At 43.9% G+C, this 18,021-nt stretch overlaps 1 protein-coding gene across 6 annotated transcripts in view; it reads right to left on the bottom strand.

Annotated features, from left to right (window-relative positions):
- Positions 1–640: 640 nt before the first annotated feature.
- LOC139279885 (CUB domain-containing protein) overlaps positions 641–18,021 on the bottom strand; it is a 42,516-nt gene continuing 25,135 nt past the window's right edge. For all 6 annotated transcript variants that reach the window (XM_070899186.1, XM_070899189.1, XM_070899185.1 and 3 more), the window contains 4 exons: positions 14,492–14,660; positions 10,709–10,941; positions 9,553–9,651; positions 641–5,731 (listed from right to left, as the gene is read on the bottom strand). In XM_070899186.1, coding sequence (XP_070755287.1) covers positions 5,471–5,731; positions 9,553–9,651; positions 10,709–10,941; positions 14,492–14,660 — 762 coding nt within the window. In that variant the 3' untranslated portion in view covers positions 641–5,470. The remainder of the gene's footprint in view (positions 5,732–9,552; positions 9,652–10,708; positions 10,942–14,491; positions 14,661–18,021) is intronic.

Genomic DNA, 18,021 nt, shown 5'->3' with positions numbered 1-18,021 from the left:
TGAGGCAAGGGTGGAGATGGGCGATGTTATGGAGGTAGTTATGCTGCGGATATGTGGTCGAAATCTCATTTCAGGGTCAAATATGACACCAATGTTGCAAACAGTCTGGTTCAGCCTCAGACAGAAGTTGGGGAGAGGGATGGAGTCAGTGGCTAGAGAACAGAGTTCAGTCTTCCCAATATTCAATTGGAGAAAATTTCTGCTCATCCAGAACTGGATGTCGGACAAGCAGTCTGACAATTTAGAGACCGTGGAGGGGTTGAGAAAAGTGGTAGTGAGGTAGAGTTGGGTGCCATCAGCGAACATGTGAAAACGGACGCTGTGTTTTTGGATGATGTCACCAAGGAGCAATATGTAGATGAGAAACATCCATTTCCTCAGTCACACCCATTACCTGGGGCCAAGTCCATTGTGGCCACCATGCTACCCAGACCAGCTAAACTAAAGTGGACATGAACACACAAATTGCCCTATATGAACACTATAATCAGCAAAAAGTATGATTATATGTGACTTACCAAAATAAATATATATTTTTTTCTTTTAAAAACAAAATAGTTTAAAAGTTCTGTAAAGTCAAGACAGCAAAGTTAAACAGCGCAGACCGTTTGTATTTGAATTTAACTTTATTAAAGCTCATTTGGTAAAACATAGACGCCACACAGAGTCATACATCTGATAGTCATTACCTGAAATAAAAAGAATGACTTGATCTTAACAATAACACAGTTAAACAATTGCAGACACAGGAAGTAAAACAATGTTTAACTGTGATTTCATTAGAAACTAATTAAAAAATATCCTGTAACAGACTATGGAAAATGAGAATTAGCCACTTCAATGTCGTATGGATATCGTGAATTTCTCTTCCTATATTGACGTCAAAACTCAAAAATGACAGGAGGCCTGTTGTTGCTTTACAAGACAGACCCATGAAGTATTGAATATAGTTAAGTGCTGGGTTCACATAATTTCTGCATTCAAAATGTCATCAGCTTCTCTCCCTGATGATCTACCAGTCATGTTGAACTATCATAGCAACATGTACAGAAACATGATGTGAAACTGTATATTATTGGTCAACTATAGGCTGGGAAATACAATTGGTGATATCAGCATATGAACCCAATGCATTTAATGGAGGCATGAACCTGTTTAATTTAATTTATGGCTATATAAATCGCACAAAAAAACCCGAATAATCTACTAGTCAGAAAGAAAAATTGCTTGTAGCCAAACGTGGTTATAACAGGCTAGGTTGGATCTATATATTGCTATTAGTAATTGAATCAGGAACAAACTGGGGGTTGATCATTATTCCCTTGGGTCTATCATTTTCACATTGGAAGCTAGAAGTGGGTTTCATTCTACAACACAATGGTTGTCATCACAAGAATCAATGGTAGGTTAACTAATTAATCAAAGGTAAGTCAAATTGAAAGTTAATTAGATTTTGTTATCCACTCCCTCTTAAGTCACCACTGGTTCCTCACTGCCTCAAATTTAAAATTCTCACCGTAATGTGTAAATCTTCTCCTTGCCTCGCCCCTCCCTTTATTTGTAACCTTCTCCAGCCTTACAAACTCTGCATTCCTCCAACTCTGGCCTCCAGCGCATTCCACATGGCTTTGATCTCACCATTGGCGGGCGTGCCTTTAGCCGTCTAGTTCATAAGTTTTGGAATCCCCTCCCTAAACCTCTCTTGTTCTTCACCTCCCTCTCCTTCTTTAAGACCCTCCTTAAAACCTGCTCTTTGAACTAAGATTTTCCTCATCCCTTTCTAATCATATTTTCACGTTGTTAAGTTTTTTTCCTGCCACTATTTTCTAAGGAACTTACTTCCCATTGATTTGACCGTTGAAGTGGAATGCGCCAGCAAAGCCCCCAGCTACTAGCATCTGGTGCAGGGTGGCTTTCTCTACTGTTGGTGTGGTCTTGGTAAGGTCAGGGTTACAAAGCTCTGAGTGAGGTGGCTTCATGAGAATGACCATCAAGGAAGAGAAACATAGGAAAGACATTTTTCAAGCAGAACGCACTCCTATTTTCAAACGTACTTATTTGGTGACGAGCCGCTCTCAATGGAAACAGTAAAATGGTGAATGCTTGCAATGCTCGCAGCAATATCTCCTGCTGCTTTCAGCTCATTCTCTACGAGATCTGAAATTCCCCCTTCAACAAAAGCAGGAGAATGTCGGCATTTCTTCTTAATTAACAGCCACAAACAACATCATGCAGCTTCTGAGAATGCAACATCATTGGTTGTGGAGAAAGGCAGGCTTTCTCTTGCTTTCATTAGAAGAGAAATATCATCCTTCTTATACTCTTTATTCATATTCCATACATTACTCTAACGTTATACAAATATAATTCTGTTTTAATTTTATTACAGTCCAGTCAAACAAATATTTTATGGTTGAAGCAAACGTCACAAGACATGGGTTTAAACTGCATTTTCACATATAAGCAGGGTGACCAGACCTTGCCAGAATCCGAATTCGCAGTGTGCTCTGCAATGACAGGGCTGGCAGTAGATACGACAGCAGCTACAACCATTCAGAAATACATTCAATTTTGCTCAGACGATTCTTAAAGGGCCTGTTCAGGAGTGAGTGTGCACAGATAGAAATTCGGTACAGGAGCAGGCCATTCGACTCTTCGAGCCTGCACCGCCATTCAATAAGATCGATTGAACGTCAAAGACAAAGCCAGGTAGTTGCAGGCACTTTCAGGTAAGGATAGTAATCAAAAAGGCTGCACTGACTAAATAATTTCATCTAGAATGTAGAGAAATGTTTCAACTGAGAAAAGCATTCCTGAAGCGGGGGTGGGGGTAGGAGTGGAATGTGATCTTTTTTGCATTTACAGATAGCTTTTTTCCCCTCAATATTTATGGAGAAATAGAAAGCTAAATAAAACTCTCTGGGTTTCCAATGCCAACATAGACACATGATAACATCCTTTCTCTATGGAATTCACTTCCATGGTTAGTAGTTGAAACAGAAGGTCTATCAACATTGAAGATTAGATGGGAGAGGTAGATGAAAGACAAGAGGTTGAAGGAAAGTGGTAAAAGGATGGATAAATCTGATTAGGACTATTTGCTTACATGGAGGGTAAATGACAACATGGACTGGTTGGGTCGATGGTCTTGTTCCTTATTATAACTTCTATGTTTTCTGTGTACATTTTCCTTCCACTTTCCTAATGGGAAAATGTGCCTCTATATTGCTTATTTCCTTTGTATTCACGTGGTGGCGACATGGAATAACCACATTAGAGTGTAAATATATGAAATTGATTCACATCTAATGTGTTCAAACATGAACGTTATTCCTGTACCCTTCTAATCTTTCCTCCTTCAGTTGGAGAGAATCACCCAGTAATCAGTTTGCCCCACGCCCCGCTCTCCTGCAGTTTGATGTAGTGACCTTTACATATAACATGCAGAAGAACAAGCCAGAGCTCTCAAACTGATGCTATTGAGTTTTAAAAAACAAATTATATCTCCTGCTTTTATTTGAAACCTGTAAGCCAATTAAAGAGGGCTTTGTCTGTACATTGCTGACTGGAAAGTTCTATTCAGTTATTACTTAGGCACGGTGCATCAACTGAAATGAACTGTATCTGCCTTTGAGTCAGCACTAGCTGCAGCATAAAAGTGAAAGTAGAGCAGAGAACATCAGCTGTTAGAATCTGGATGCCGGCCCTCCTCGTAGCAAAACTGGGAACTCAGAGGTCAATACTTTGTACTCTTTGAGCTAGCACGCATATTACAATTTCGCACTTCTTTCCCCACCACCTGTAATGAAGTGTAAGGCCCAGCAGAATTTTTTCCTGCCAAAGGTGCAACATTTTTTAATCAAAACTTATTTAAAATAACCAAAAAAGATTTCAACACTGCGACCTCACAGCACTGAACAAACCCTTTAACTAAATGTATCACTTTACATTACAATGATTTATGTCTATTTAGAACTGTTATATACACTGCATAAGCCTTTTCTGTATAGATCTTCAAGCAGGAAGCAATTAGGAAAGCAAATGTTAGCTGTTGTTACAAAGGGGTTCGAGTATAAGAGTAAAGAAATCTTACTACAATTATACAGGGCATTGGTAAAGCCACACATGGAGTACTGTGTACAGTTCTGGTCTCCTTACCTAAGGAAAAACATACTTGCCTTAGAGGGAGTGCAATGGAGGTTCACTAGACTGGTTCGTGGGATGAGGGGATAGTCCTATGTCGAGATAGTGAGTAGACTAGGCTTATATTCCCTAGAGTTTAGAAGAATGAAAGGTGATCTAATTGAAACATATAAAATTCTTAAGGGGTTTGACAGGGTTAATGCTGAGAAAATGTTTCCCCTGGCTGAGGAATCTAGAACGGGGTCACAGTTTCAGTATAAGGGGTCGGCCATTTAGAACAGAGATGAGGAGAAATTTCTTCACTCAAAGGGTTGTGAATCTTTGGAATTCTCTACCCCAGAGAGCTGTGGATGCTCAGCCGTTGAGTATATTCAAGACAGAGGTCGATAAACTTTGAGGAACTAAGGGAATTAAGGGATTTGGGGATAATGCAGGAAGGTGGAGTTGAATGGCAAAGCAGGCTCGAAGGACCAAATGGCCTACTCCTGCTGCTATTTATGTTCTTATTCTATAATGCAAAAACTGTGAAGATGAAAATTCAAGAAAAAGGGAATAAGCTTGATATTACACCATCCACAGTCAACACTTGAGGTTTCAAACTATTTCAATATCAATTTTGATGTTAAATATCAATGAACAAACACTGCTTTCTCTACTAGATTTGGCCTATATTTGATTGTATCCATTTCAGATTGGCAAGAAGACAGTGTCCATTTTCTCACTCATTTTGTATCACAAGTGGAGAAGCCCAAAATGTTACTTTTTGTTAGAACAGACTTAAACATTGGAGAAAATGGCTTAATTTTCCCCACACTGTTAGAATATATGTGTTGGTTATTTTTAATATACTTTGTTAAAGACAATACATTTATTGAAGATCTATATACACATCCAAAATGGTTTGTGACTTTACCATATATTGTAAAATTTCACTGGAGACCTCTGGTGTCTACAGCAGTAAGACATGCATGGGACTACAACATTTTTATTCTTCAGCTACAGAGACATGATTTTCTGCCCGTTCTCTTCTCAGACTTTGAATTTGAAACCCTTGATCTTATTGGTGATGATGTGCATAGATAGAGAGAGCTATTACCCCATCTCAGAATTGTTACATGGACCCCTTAGGCCATCTCCTATTCTGAGATCCAATTGGTAGATGAAGAAAACAATTACTTTAGCTATATTAAGGGTGATTTCTCTCTTAGAAAAACTGCTCAGATTGAATACTGACATAAAAAGGCTTATGCAGCTTTATGCTGATGTCTGAATAAAAATTGACATTATTGAACATTCAAAGTCTGGTGTGAGTTCTTGGCTCCCGCATTTAAAAGCTAAAGGGTGCAAAGTGATTAGTCAAAATAAACATAGCAATCGTATACACCATCAGCTTCATGGACTGTGTCATACTTGCAGTGGAAATTAAGTTTTCAGTTCCATCTAATTTCAGACAGGAAGTCGTGGTGGCCACGCAACACTCTTGGACACATGTTGGTGAACTGCTACTAGATGAACACCCAGAGGAAACCGTGTTGCAACTGTCGTCACAGCTACTTGTCCATTGGTTGGGTCCTGTATCCTTTTCCAGCTGGGTAAAAACAGCAGAAACAACCAAGGATTTGTATTTCAGCATAGAGGGTAGCCATTAAAATCAGGATGACCATTCTTTAACTTAACCGACAGAATACTCACTTGATGCTTCGAATGCAAAGTTCAAATATTTGTATATTCTTTATCAGATAGCAACCTAGAAATCGGACAAGGCCCGATAAAGGTGGCATTGCAAGGCGAGATTTGCTTCACCCGTTTAGAAAGCGCAGGCAGCAGGTTATTATGGTGCTGTCTGCTGATCTGAATGATTTTAGTGCACAGCCCAGCGACAAACACACCGCTTCAGACTGTGCGTTCAGCAAGACGCCCAATGTCACATAGAAACATAGAAACGTAGAAAATAGGTGCAGGAGCAGGCCCTTCGAGCCTGCACCACCATTCAATATGATCGTGGCTGATCATGCAACTTCAGTACCCCACCCTTGCCTTCTCTCCGTACCCCCTGATCCCTTTAGCCGTAAGGGCCACATCTAACTCCCTTTTGAATATGTCCAATGAACTGGACTCAACAACTTTCTGTGGCAGAGAATTCCACAGGTTCTCAACTCTCTGGGTGAAAAAGATTCTCCTCATCTCGGTCCTATATGGCTTACCCCTTATCTTTAGACGGTGACCCCTGGTTCTGGACTTCCCCAACATCGGGAACATTCTTCCTGCATATAACCTGTCCAGTCCCGTCAGAATTTTATAAGTTTCTATGAGACCCCCTCTCATTCTTCTAAATTCCAGTGAGTATAAGCCTAGCTGATCCAGTCTTTCCTCATATGTCAGTCCTGCCATCCCGGGAATCAGTCTGGTAAACCTTCGTTGCACTCCCTCGATAGCAAGCACACCCTTCCTCAGATTAGGAGAGCAAAACTGCACACAATACTCAAGGTGTGGTCTCACCAAGGCCCTGTACAACTACAGTAAGACCTCCCTGCTCCGATACTCAAATTCCCTCACTATGAAAGCCAACATGCCATTTGCTTTCTTTACTGCTTGCTGGACCTGCATGCCTACCTTCAATGACTGATGTACCAGGACACCCAGGTCTCGTTGCACCTCCCCTTTTACTAATCTGTCACCATTCAGATAATAATCTGCCTTCCTGTTTTTGCCACATTTATCAACATTATACTGCATCTGCCATGTATTTGCCCACTCACCTAACCTGTCCACGTCCCCCTGCAGCCCCTTAGCATCTTCCTCGCAGCTCGCACTGCCACCCAGCTTAGTGTCATCTGCAAACTTGGAGATATTACATTAAATTCCTTCGTCTAAATCATTGATGTATATTGTAAATAGCTGGGGTCTCAGCACTGAACCCTGCGGCACCCCATTAGTAACTGCCTGCCATTCTGAAAAGGACCCATTTATTCCCACTCTTTGCTTCCTGTCTGCCAACCAGTTCTCTATCACGTCACCATAAGGTCCCTGGAGTGAGGCTACATTCTCTTAAAGTTATGCTGTACTTTTTGAAAGCATCTCTAGCCCTTAAAGCTCAACTGCCTTCTGAAAAAAACACTAAAAATCATTCCAAACTAGGCAGTCTTCAGCTCTTAAACTGAACTATATTCTGTGTGTAAAAATGGTAAAACTGCTTCACCACGAACACAAATATCTCAAGAGGCCAGCGTAAGGACACCCAGGGTCTCACACGCAGCACTCGAGCTTTGTACAGCAAGGTCCTCTACCCACAGGGGACCAGGAGGCCCTACAGAAAAAAGGATGTGGGGCTAGATCGCCGAGGCGATCGCTACTAGCAGTGTCACCCCCAGGACCTGGCTCCAGTGCCCAAAGAGGTTTCATGACCTCAGACGAATGGTCAAGGTCAGTGAATGCATCTTTAAAAGTCAGCTCCTACCGACTGCACCATTAGCCTCGCACACTGCTCAATGCACGACTCCCCCAATGCACCCCCCCCCTCCACCCTCCTCCCCCACCAATTAATCATCTACCAACAATCTCTACCAAACAAAAGGCACACCATACATTCCTAGCTTCACCTCACCCACTTGGAGGAGATGGTGCTGGCCATTCTTGGCAGGGGCATGGCTGAACCCTTGACCAGCCACAGGGCTGAAAGGATACGTATATGTTATCCTCCCTCGCACATCCCTCTTTATCTTCTGATGTACAAGCTGCACATGGGGTAAGCATGCATCGCTTGCTTTCCCACCCTCCCCTTACCACAACTCTACTTTTTTGCCTTCCTCATTTCACACACAAGAAATCCCACCTGCTCAGCCAGTGGTTGACCAAAAGAAGAGGAAGAGGACGAGGAGTAGGAAGAAGGAGAAGAAGAACACTGTCACTCGATTTGACACTCCCCAACCACCAGCTCCTCAAGGTCATCCTGCAAGGCCATCTGCAGTGCCCCCCACTGAAAGTCAGCAACCTTCCACCAGCCATGCTGCAGCCACTGGGGTAGCACTGTGAAACATCACTAGGAGAGACAAAGTCACATGCAAGGCAGTCACTAAGGGAATGCACACCTCACACCCAAAGTGGCGAGTAGTTGATTTTTTGATGTAATATTGGATGCATATATGGATAACAACAACTTGTATTTATATAGCTCCTTTAATGTAGTAAAAAGGCACTTCAAAGGAGCGTGATCAGACAAAAGCTGACACCGAGCCAAAGGAGGAGACATTAGGATAGGCAACCAAAAATATATTCCTCGAAGTTTCATCACATGACCTCCTACCTCCAGCCGCCCCACCCCGTACTCTCGGCATTGGTCACCCGACATGTCCATTCTCATGGGCATCATCGCATTCCTACGCCAAATGGAAAGTGAGTAGACTCTTCAGTGTACAATTAGATGTTCCTTGAATGTCAATCAAACATCCTTTTCCCCATGTCTAATATTATGATGACTAGTAAACAAAATTGTTCAAACCAATGGGACTGAAATTGCCTGTTTGCACAGGGCCAGATAGCGGCAACAGCCAGTGATAAGGGTGCACTGAAAGGTTTTCGCCCAGGCGCTGTGCACAGAGCGCTCCCCCCAGAATTGCCCCCGGGGGTCACCAGCAAAAAAGGGTTTGAGGAGCACCCCCAGTGATGACGTCGTTGCCGTGTGCGCTGACCCTTTATCACCCCGCGGGAGAAATTGCCTCGCGGAAGCGAGATCTGCGCGGGGCGATGCCACTGACGGTGCGAGAAGCCACGGTGGCTGTGGTGCCCCGGCTGCCCTTAAAGGGGACAATGGCGGCCGCTGAGTCGGCCGGGCCACCAACAGGTAGTCCGGCACCCGCTCCGGGGTCCAAGTGACAGGGCAATCCAGCGGACATAAATCCACTTGGTTTTTCAGAGAATTTGATTAAGCTCCAAGTCCATGATTTATAAAGATTAAAGCTCATGGAATGAATGGAAAATTAGCTAATTGGATTGAAAATTTCCTCGGTAATAGGAAACAAAGTTCTTGCTGGGTGCCAATGATTAGTGGAGTTAATCCTCAATCCCATTTCTGACCAGAAATTCATCCAAATCTGCTAAAAATATTAACACAGAGTAATTATAGATGGAGATGATTTAATACCATGTGCAGTATGATAGTCCTGGGAGATCTGTCTATGGGGTGGTCTTGCTTTATATGTACATTGGGGTTTCACGGTTGGGCTTCTCACTTTGTGTGTGTGTGTAAGCTCCCTTGCCCACTATTGTCAGGCAAGATTAAGCTGTTTAAATGTTAATGGCGTCACTGCAAGAGTGGATAGAGGACTGCCATCCAAACATGTTAAGCATTTTCTCACTAATATCGCCAATTTTAATATTATAATATCAATAAACCTATTAGACAGAGCTCACCTTGCAGTACTCCTTGTCGATAGGACAGTACATATCTCCTAGATTTTGGTCTTTGTAGCAGTCATTTCCTGTACAGCTGATCATAGCACATTGGTTTCCCTGCAGTTTAAATAAAAAGGTCTTAGCTTGGTACAAATATTGGCAGAACAACGCCGGCATTTCCAGGAGCTGCTTTCAATATCTTCAAACCTCACTAAGGCAAAAAGCTTGTGTCACAAAAAGCTTTTGCGGTTTTATATCATTGCCTTTTAAATATCGGAGTAACTCCTGCCAATGTACTGAAGCATTCTGCGCATAACTGTCAGATGACAAATTTTTTTAATATTGCTCACAACAGACGGAGGTCTGCGTAAAAGACAACTTTAGTGGTTTGTTCCCTTATTGGAAATCATTTTATTATAAAGAAATGCAAATAAGTTAAAAATGCGCATCATTTTCCCATTAGCAATTTGGGGGCGAAATTGTCCCGCGCCCCGATTGGGGGCGGTAACCTTCCGGGGCCAGGACTTTTATCGCCCGGCTCCGAATTCCCGCCCTCGACCCGGAATTGGGCCGTATGCCCCTCAAAGGAGGCAGGGCGCTACCTCCTGCGCTCCGCTTCCTTTGGGGGGCGGTGCTGGGTCAGGGGCGCTTTTGCGGCGCTGAGTCCAGTGCTACGCGAATGCTCTGCGTAGCGGTGACGCACTACAATGCCCCTCCCCTTCCATTAAAGGGCCGCTGCGCACTCTGCATGGTGCTTTGGTGGCCGCCACTGGGCCACCAGGGACGCGCGAGTCCTGGCAAGCAGCCCGTCACACTAAATGGAGTGCTGGACTGTACGATGGCCGGTCCATGCTAGGGCCGCTATGGTCAGGCTGCCCCAAGAGTCAGCTGACCAAACAAAGATGGCAACCCGGGGTCCTGCAGGCCTCCCCTTTAAACAGCACCCCGAGAGCAGATGAGCACTAGCCTTGTGCCCTGCAGGGCAATTTCCCCCGCAAGTCGTTAAGGGGTCGCGCGCACGGCGATGACATCATCACCGGATCACGCCAGCCCGGGGCGCTAAGGGGGCTGTAAATACGCGATTAAAAAATAAATACTAAGTGATCGGACATTTGTTTTATACTGTATACTCGCACTGCCTACTGTATACGTGCGCCACCCACTGTATACTCACACTGCCTATTGTGGTAGGGGTGGTTGTTGGTGTCGTTGTTGGTGTCGTTGTTGGTGTCGTCGTTGGTGTCGTTGGTGTCGTTGGTGTCGTTGGTGTCGTTGGTGTTGTTGGTGTTGTTGGTGTTGTTGGTGTTGTTGATGTTGTTGGTGGCATAGTTGGTGGTGTCGTTTCCATAGCGGTAGATTCAATCATTTCAACAGATGTTTCTGTGGGTTGATAGGTTGTCATAACATCTAAAGTGGAAACAAAGAGGCTTAATTTAATTCCATGAATCAACCCAACATACTGATTAACTGACTAGAAATCTTCTCACAAGATCTAAGGGTAACATTCTTAAGTCTGATTGATTTCCAAATTAGAGTCTGGGTTGGGGGTTGTAAGAAAACTGAAAATGGTTTGGTGAGATTAAGTTTAAGAGTTCATCTGTTATGTCCAGGAGATAACTTTGATTATAACCTGAATTCTTACTTTCTGTTAAAGGAAGAGTTTCATCATTGGTAGGAAGATAAATTAAAGTAAAAATCCAAAGTATTGCTAATAACAAAACTGCATTGCTCCTTAAAGCCAGTCTTCACTCTGGGCCGATAATGCCCCAGTGTGCCTACCAGTGCCACTGCTCCATTTGCCTGCACAGGAAAGAGTTGATCTTGCCAGAAAGCACAATGTTAGCTCATTTGAATATTATTCTGGTGTGCCAGGTATTATTGGTTGTGACACGCAGGGGGGCATGGGGCTGGAATGTCAGGTGCCAGCAGTTCTTCGAAGGCCAGCAGTATTTCTGGTGTGGCGGGTGCAGTGGGGGGGGGGGGGTGGAAACCAATGGCAGTGTTAGAGGGGAATACGAGGCAAAGGTGCCATAAGTGGCAAGGCTGAACTAAGCAGGAAAGTTTTTAAACTGGGCTCTCCCTTGGAGCGCCTTCTTAAAATCCTATAACCAAATCACCATTATGTTTCCCACATGCAATTTGAAATATTCCATGAATACTTCATAATGAAAGCAAACTTTTGACACTTGTTGCCCTGAGCTCTGGAATTCCCTCCCTAAACCACTCTGCCTCTTTTTCCTCCTTGAACATAAAAACATGAGAATTAGGGGCAGCACGAGCCAGTCCACACTGTGATGTGTGTGTGTGTGTGTGCAGCAGAGCTGGTCGCCAGTCGTCTTGGCTAACCCTTGCCACTGGACCAAGACCTAGTCTGTCAAGCCCGTATGGTGGCTGGGGTGCAACGGCCACCACACGTTAAAAAAATCCACGCACCGGCATCTTCCACCCTTCAGGATGTAGTTCGGGATCTGGAATATCACTGAAACACCTGTGAACTCATCCGTTCTCGGCGTGGAAGCAAGTCATTCTCGTTTCTAGGGACTGCCTATGATGATGATGATGATGATGATGAATTAGGATCAGGAATAGACCATATGGCTTCTCGAGCCTACGCCACTATTCAATAAGATCATGGCTGCTCTTCGACCTCAACTCCAGTTCCTTGCCAATGAAGACTACCTCTTTGACCAAGCTTTAGGTCAGCTGCCCTAGTATCTCTATGTGCTTCGGTGTCAAATTTCATTTGATAACACTCCTGTGAAGCACCTTGGGAATGAATTACTACATTAAAGGCGATATATAAATGCAAGTTGTTGTTTATTCATTTCAAAATTAAGAGTGATTTCAATAATAGTCAAATAACAGTTATGATTTTGAAGGAGCTCAAAAGAGCTGCAACACATTATTTGGGTGCGATTTTAATGCCACGATTTCCCCAACCTCGGTAGGTCCGGTGTGTCCTGGGTCGGTGGCGCGTTCTGACCTCGCTGCCGGCTCCCGACCTCGCTGCTGGCTCCAGCCCGCTCTGTGAAATTATTTTACGCTGATTGGGCTTGTTAAGCCGCCCAGCGCATTTCCCAGCCAATTGAAGGAAGCGGGTCTGATGATGTCATTTGATGATGCGTCATCAGCCGGTTTCCTTAAAGGGACTATGCGCAAATTTACTTTGACAGTTGTTCTGTCAGTGCTCAAACACTGACAAGCACTGCAAAGACTCTCCCAATACTCCCTCCAGATGCTTATAGAGGGAGTCACAGCATGCAGTGGGTGGAAGAGACCTACCCAGGAGACCAAAAGAGTCTGGTTGCATATTGCACAGGAGGGCACAAGCAGGGATGTTGTCAGGAGGATCAGGCTGCAGTTCTGCAAACTTTTCAATGATCTCAGTAGATCATGAAACGTTACTGCAAAGCCACACTCAACCTCATGCTGCTGTGCCTCTCATCACATCCCCATCACTCTGCCTTCCCTACCCTATCCCTGCACATCCTTACTCACAAAAACTTACCTTGCACCTCCACCCATCCCTCTCTATCTACATTATCACTTCCCCATCTCACTAGCCACCCCTCACACTCACTCTCATCTAATTCAGCAAGGTTATTGGGAAGCCACCCAACAGAAAGTTTCAGTGGTGTGGCTTGCATGTTCCCAGCTGAAAGATTGTTAGTTTTAGTTCCGTTGCCATTTATGTAAGAGGAGCAAAGACCCTCCAGATCCAGAATGGTGGTGTCACTCGATGCAACATCACCAGTTCCATGGAACTTCATCTGAACGTGCCAAATGTTTGAAAGAATGGGCAAGAACTGGGCTTTCATTCCCAATCAAACAAAACATTGGACAACAATATAGATACATACTAAGGAGGAAGCCGCTGGCTTGTTGTTTGGAAGATTTGGTAGCTATCCAACACCTCACAGAATGAATGACATGTGTCATGCAAGAGGAAATGCTGACAAAATGCATCAAGAGCACAATGACAACTTCCTGGCACAGGTGACAATATTATGAATTAACAAGTGAGATACAAAGATCTTTGTGACAATTTAGGGGACATGATCCAGAATGTGTTGATTCCAATTTTGTCTAAAAAGAGTGTGAAGGCAAATCTTTCAATGGCATAGTTAGATTGCGCTCCAGATAGAGGTCATCAGGAACAAATGGTCATGATGCTGAACTTCATGACAATAACAGGCTCAGTGAAGTGATGATTTGTGTATAAATGTTTAAGAGAAAATGGTCGGATATTCACTACAACCCACAACAACACCCTGAATGACTATCAATGTAATAATGCAGCAACAAAGAGAGTCATTAACTGGGTGTGCAGTCTAGGATTTTCCAACTGAACCCTCGAGATTCCATGTGCCTTGTGCCCGGTACTGCCTTAACACTAATATTGTAGGTCATATAGTAGGTCCTAAGAACTCATGCTAAGAGTGAAAGCAAGTCTTCCTCGACTCCGAGGGACTGCCTATGATGATGATGAATATTGTAGGTGCTGAGCAATCACTACCCTGAACAACTTTGCAAATGTACCTTTTTTTCAGCTTTTATACATCACCGAACGTCATGTAAAGGTGATTGTCAAATTTCAGTCTTGCATTCAATGGGAATACAAAATGAATGTACTCGAGGTTCTAAGATTTCAGATAGCACTGGGCTTCACTGGTGTATTCCTATATGACCTTACTAATGCTCAATATTGCAGAAAGGACCAGAGTAAGACACAAGGGTTGTTGTGACGTTGGTAAATAATGTAAGATAATATTAGAGGTACTGATTACAACAAGGTTATTTTGCTTCATATGCTTTCTTATGAATAATGGCTACAGCCTCATGCCCAATTTCAGGCCATGTTATGTGGGGTCACTCAAATTGTTGCAGTTATATCTGTGGGATTACATGGCATGTTTTCAAATAAAATTCTGTAAATCAATGCAAAAGCTATCTGTACCATCTTCACCGGGTAATTCTTGTAATTCGCCATTCAGCATCAGGCAGAGAGTTGTATTGCAGCACTCCATTGTACACATAGTCAGAGAGATATTCCTACAGATGTTGGCTGTGCCTGCACAGCTGTCACTACATCCTGCCCAGTACGAGGTGTTGGAGGAACGGTAGAGCTGTGAAATAAAATGGAGATTAATTAGGAGCAAGATTTGCGAAATGTGTTGAAAGATTTGCGACCAAGGGGCCATCAACCAGTCCAGGCAGCGGGCGGTCGAGGGGGTCGTTCAGCCCGACTGCCTGCCTCTCTTCTGCGGTTACATCCGAGCCAGGGTGTACCTGGAGATGGAGCACGGGGTGTCCACCGGTACACTCGCAGTCTTCCACGAGAGGTGGGCGCAAGAGGGACTGGAATGCATCATCACCCCCGACAACCAAATTTTAATTTGATTTAAGTCACAGTTAAAGTCTAAATTGTTAATTTGTGGGTTCTAGTGCCCTTGCCAAAACGGGGGCATTTCATTTTACTTTCTACCAAAATAGTTGAAAGAGATGCGATTTTCAGTAACACCACGCAATTAAATGAATATTAAATGGGATAACTCTACTGAAGCTCCAGTTTGCCAAATAATATATTGACTACTTTAATGAGCTAACAAGCTGGCATTTTCTGCCTTCTAAGTGGGTTCTTGAAATAGTGGGGGAGACTTTAACTCCCTCCGCCCAGTGGAAACGGGGTGCTAGTGGAGTTAAAACGGAGACGGTAGACATACCACCTGTTCCCGCTCCGTGGTTATTGCTCCTGGAACCTTCCACTGGGCAGCCCCAACTTGAATCAGGCAGGAGCCACATTAATCTATTCAAATCAGGGTGTTTTGATGTACATAGGACCCTGAAGCCAAATAAACGCTCTTCTCAGTAAAACCTGTCAGATCAGCAGAAAAGGCCTTCCCAGGTAAGTACTAGAAATAAAGACTTGAAAGATATATAGTGCCTTTCATAACCACCGGACATCTCAAAGTGCTTTACAACCAATGAAATACTTTTGGAGGGTAGTCATTGGTGCAGAAATTGCGGTCGGAGGCTTCCTGCGAGCAGATGTCTCCGACCTGAAAAAAATCTACGAACTTACCCGGTGGTGCGGGAGGTTCAGTGACTTGCGCTCCTGGGCCTCTATGCGTAGGCCTGTGGCGAGGCCCACGTATCTTAGGGGCGCAGACATTTTGCAAACGTCCCTGGGTTCACATGTGCTGGTCCAATCAATGAAAGTTGGCTGCGGATGTCTATTTCCTTCAGATTCATACAATCTGTCTAGAAGATTCTTGAAGTGCATGCCTAAATGTGGGAAGGGAGGACCTTGAGACAATCACTATCACTAGGGGGGTAGTGCTGGACAGGCTAATGGGACTCAAGGTAGATAAGTCCCTTGGTCCTGATGAAATGCATCCCAGGGTATTAAAAGAGATGGCAGAAGTTATAGCAGATGCATTGGTTATAATCTACCAAAATTCTCTGGACTCTGGGGAGGTACCAGTGGATTGGAAAGCAACTAATGTAATGCCTCTGTTTAAAAAAGGGGGCAGACAAAAGGCAGGTAACTATAGGCCGGTTAATTTAACATCTGTAGTGGGGAAAATGCTTGAAGCTATCATTAAGGAAGAAATAGCAGGACATCTAGATAGGAATAGTGCAATCAAGCAGACGCAACATGGATTCATGAAGGGGAAATCATGTTTAACTAATTTACTGGAATTCTTTGAGGATATAATGAGCATGGTGGATAGAGGTGTACCGATGGATGTGGTGTATTTAGATTTCCAAAAGGCATTCGATAAGGTGCTACACAAAAGGTTACTGCTGAAGATAAAGGTATGCGGCATCAGCGGAAATGTATTAGCCAGCCAATTCTCTATCCATGCTAACAGAAAGCAGAGAGTTGTGATAAATGGGTCCTTTTCAGGTTGGAAATCGGTGGTTAGTGGTGTGCCACAGGATCGGTGCTGGGACCACAACTGTTTACAATATACATAGATGACCTGGAGGAGGGGACAGAGTGTAGTGTAACAAAATTTGCAGATGACACAAAGATTAGTGGGGAAGCGGGTTGTGTAGAGGACACAGAGAGGCTGCAAAGAGATTTAGATAGGTTAAGTGAATGGGCTAAGGTTTGGCAGATGGAATACAATGTCGGAAAATGTGAGGTCATCCACCTTGGAAAAAAAAAACAGTAAAAGGGAATATTATTTGAATGGGGAGAAATTACAACATGCTGCAGTGCAGAGGGACCTGGGGGTCCTTGTGCATGAATCCCAAAAAGTTAGTTTGCAGGTAATCAGGAAGATGAATGGAATGTTGGCCTTCATTGCAAGAGGGATGGAGTACAAAAGCAGGGAGGTCCTGCTGCAACTGTATAGGGTATTGGTGAGGCCGCACGTGGAGTACTGCGTGCCGTTTTGGTCACCTTACTTAAGGAAGGATATACTAGCTTTGGAGGGGGTACAGAGATGATTCACTAGGCTGATTCTGGCGCTGAGGGGGTTACCTTATGATGATATATTGAGTAGACTGGGTCTTTACTCGTTGGAGTTCAGAAGGATGAGGGGTGATCTTATAGAAACATTTAAAATAATGAAAGGGATAAACAAGATAGAGGCAGAGAGGTTGTTTCCACTCGTCGGGGAGACTAGAACTCTGGGGCACAGCCTCAAAATGCGGGGGAGCCAATTAAAACCGAGTTGAGAAGGAATTTCTTCTCCCAGAGGGTTGTGAATCTGTGGAATTCTCTGCCCAGGGAAGCAGTTGAGGCTAGCTCATTGAATGTATTCAAATCACAGATAGATAGATTTTTAACCAATAAGGGAATTAAGGGTTATGGGGAGCGGGCGCAAGTGGAGCTGAGTCCACGGCCAGATCAGCCATGATCTTTTTGAATGGCGGAGCAGGCTCGAGGGGCTAGATGGCCTACTCCTGTTCCTAATTCTTATGTTATGTTCTAAATCCGGAACTTGCAGGCCCCTACAGGCACATGCACACCTCGTACGCACCCGTAGGAGCCACGACTTCAGTCCCAAAGTTGTAATGTGGGAAAACCGGCAGCCAATTTGTGCACAGCAAGCTCCCACAAACAGCAATGTGATAATGACCAGATAATATGTTTTTGTTATGTTGATTGAGGGATAAATATTGGCCAGGATACTGGGGATAACTCCCCTGCTCTTCTTTGAAATAGTGCCGTGGGATCTTTTACGTCCACCTGAGAGAGCAGATGGGGCCTCGCTTTAACGTCCCATCTGAAAGACGGCTCCGCCGACAATGCAGTGCTCACTCAGCACTGCACTGGAGTGTCAGCCTAGATTTATGTGCTCAAGTCCCTGGAGTGGGACGTGTACCCACAACCTTTTGCTGCCCACTGAGCCACAGCTGACACAGAACAAATCCTTTCTATATTCATCACTTTTGCTCTGCTTTCTGTACATTTATTTCCCAGGTCTGACTTCCGATTATTTTTGCTCAAATAATCTAACCATAAATACAGTA

This window comes from Pristiophorus japonicus, chromosome 14 (assembly GCF_044704955.1).
Source record: "Pristiophorus japonicus isolate sPriJap1 chromosome 14, sPriJap1.hap1, whole genome shotgun sequence".
Taxonomy (NCBI): domain Eukaryota; kingdom Metazoa; phylum Chordata; class Chondrichthyes; family Pristiophoridae; genus Pristiophorus; species Pristiophorus japonicus.
This window is presented reverse-complemented; position numbering and strand designations above follow the sequence as displayed.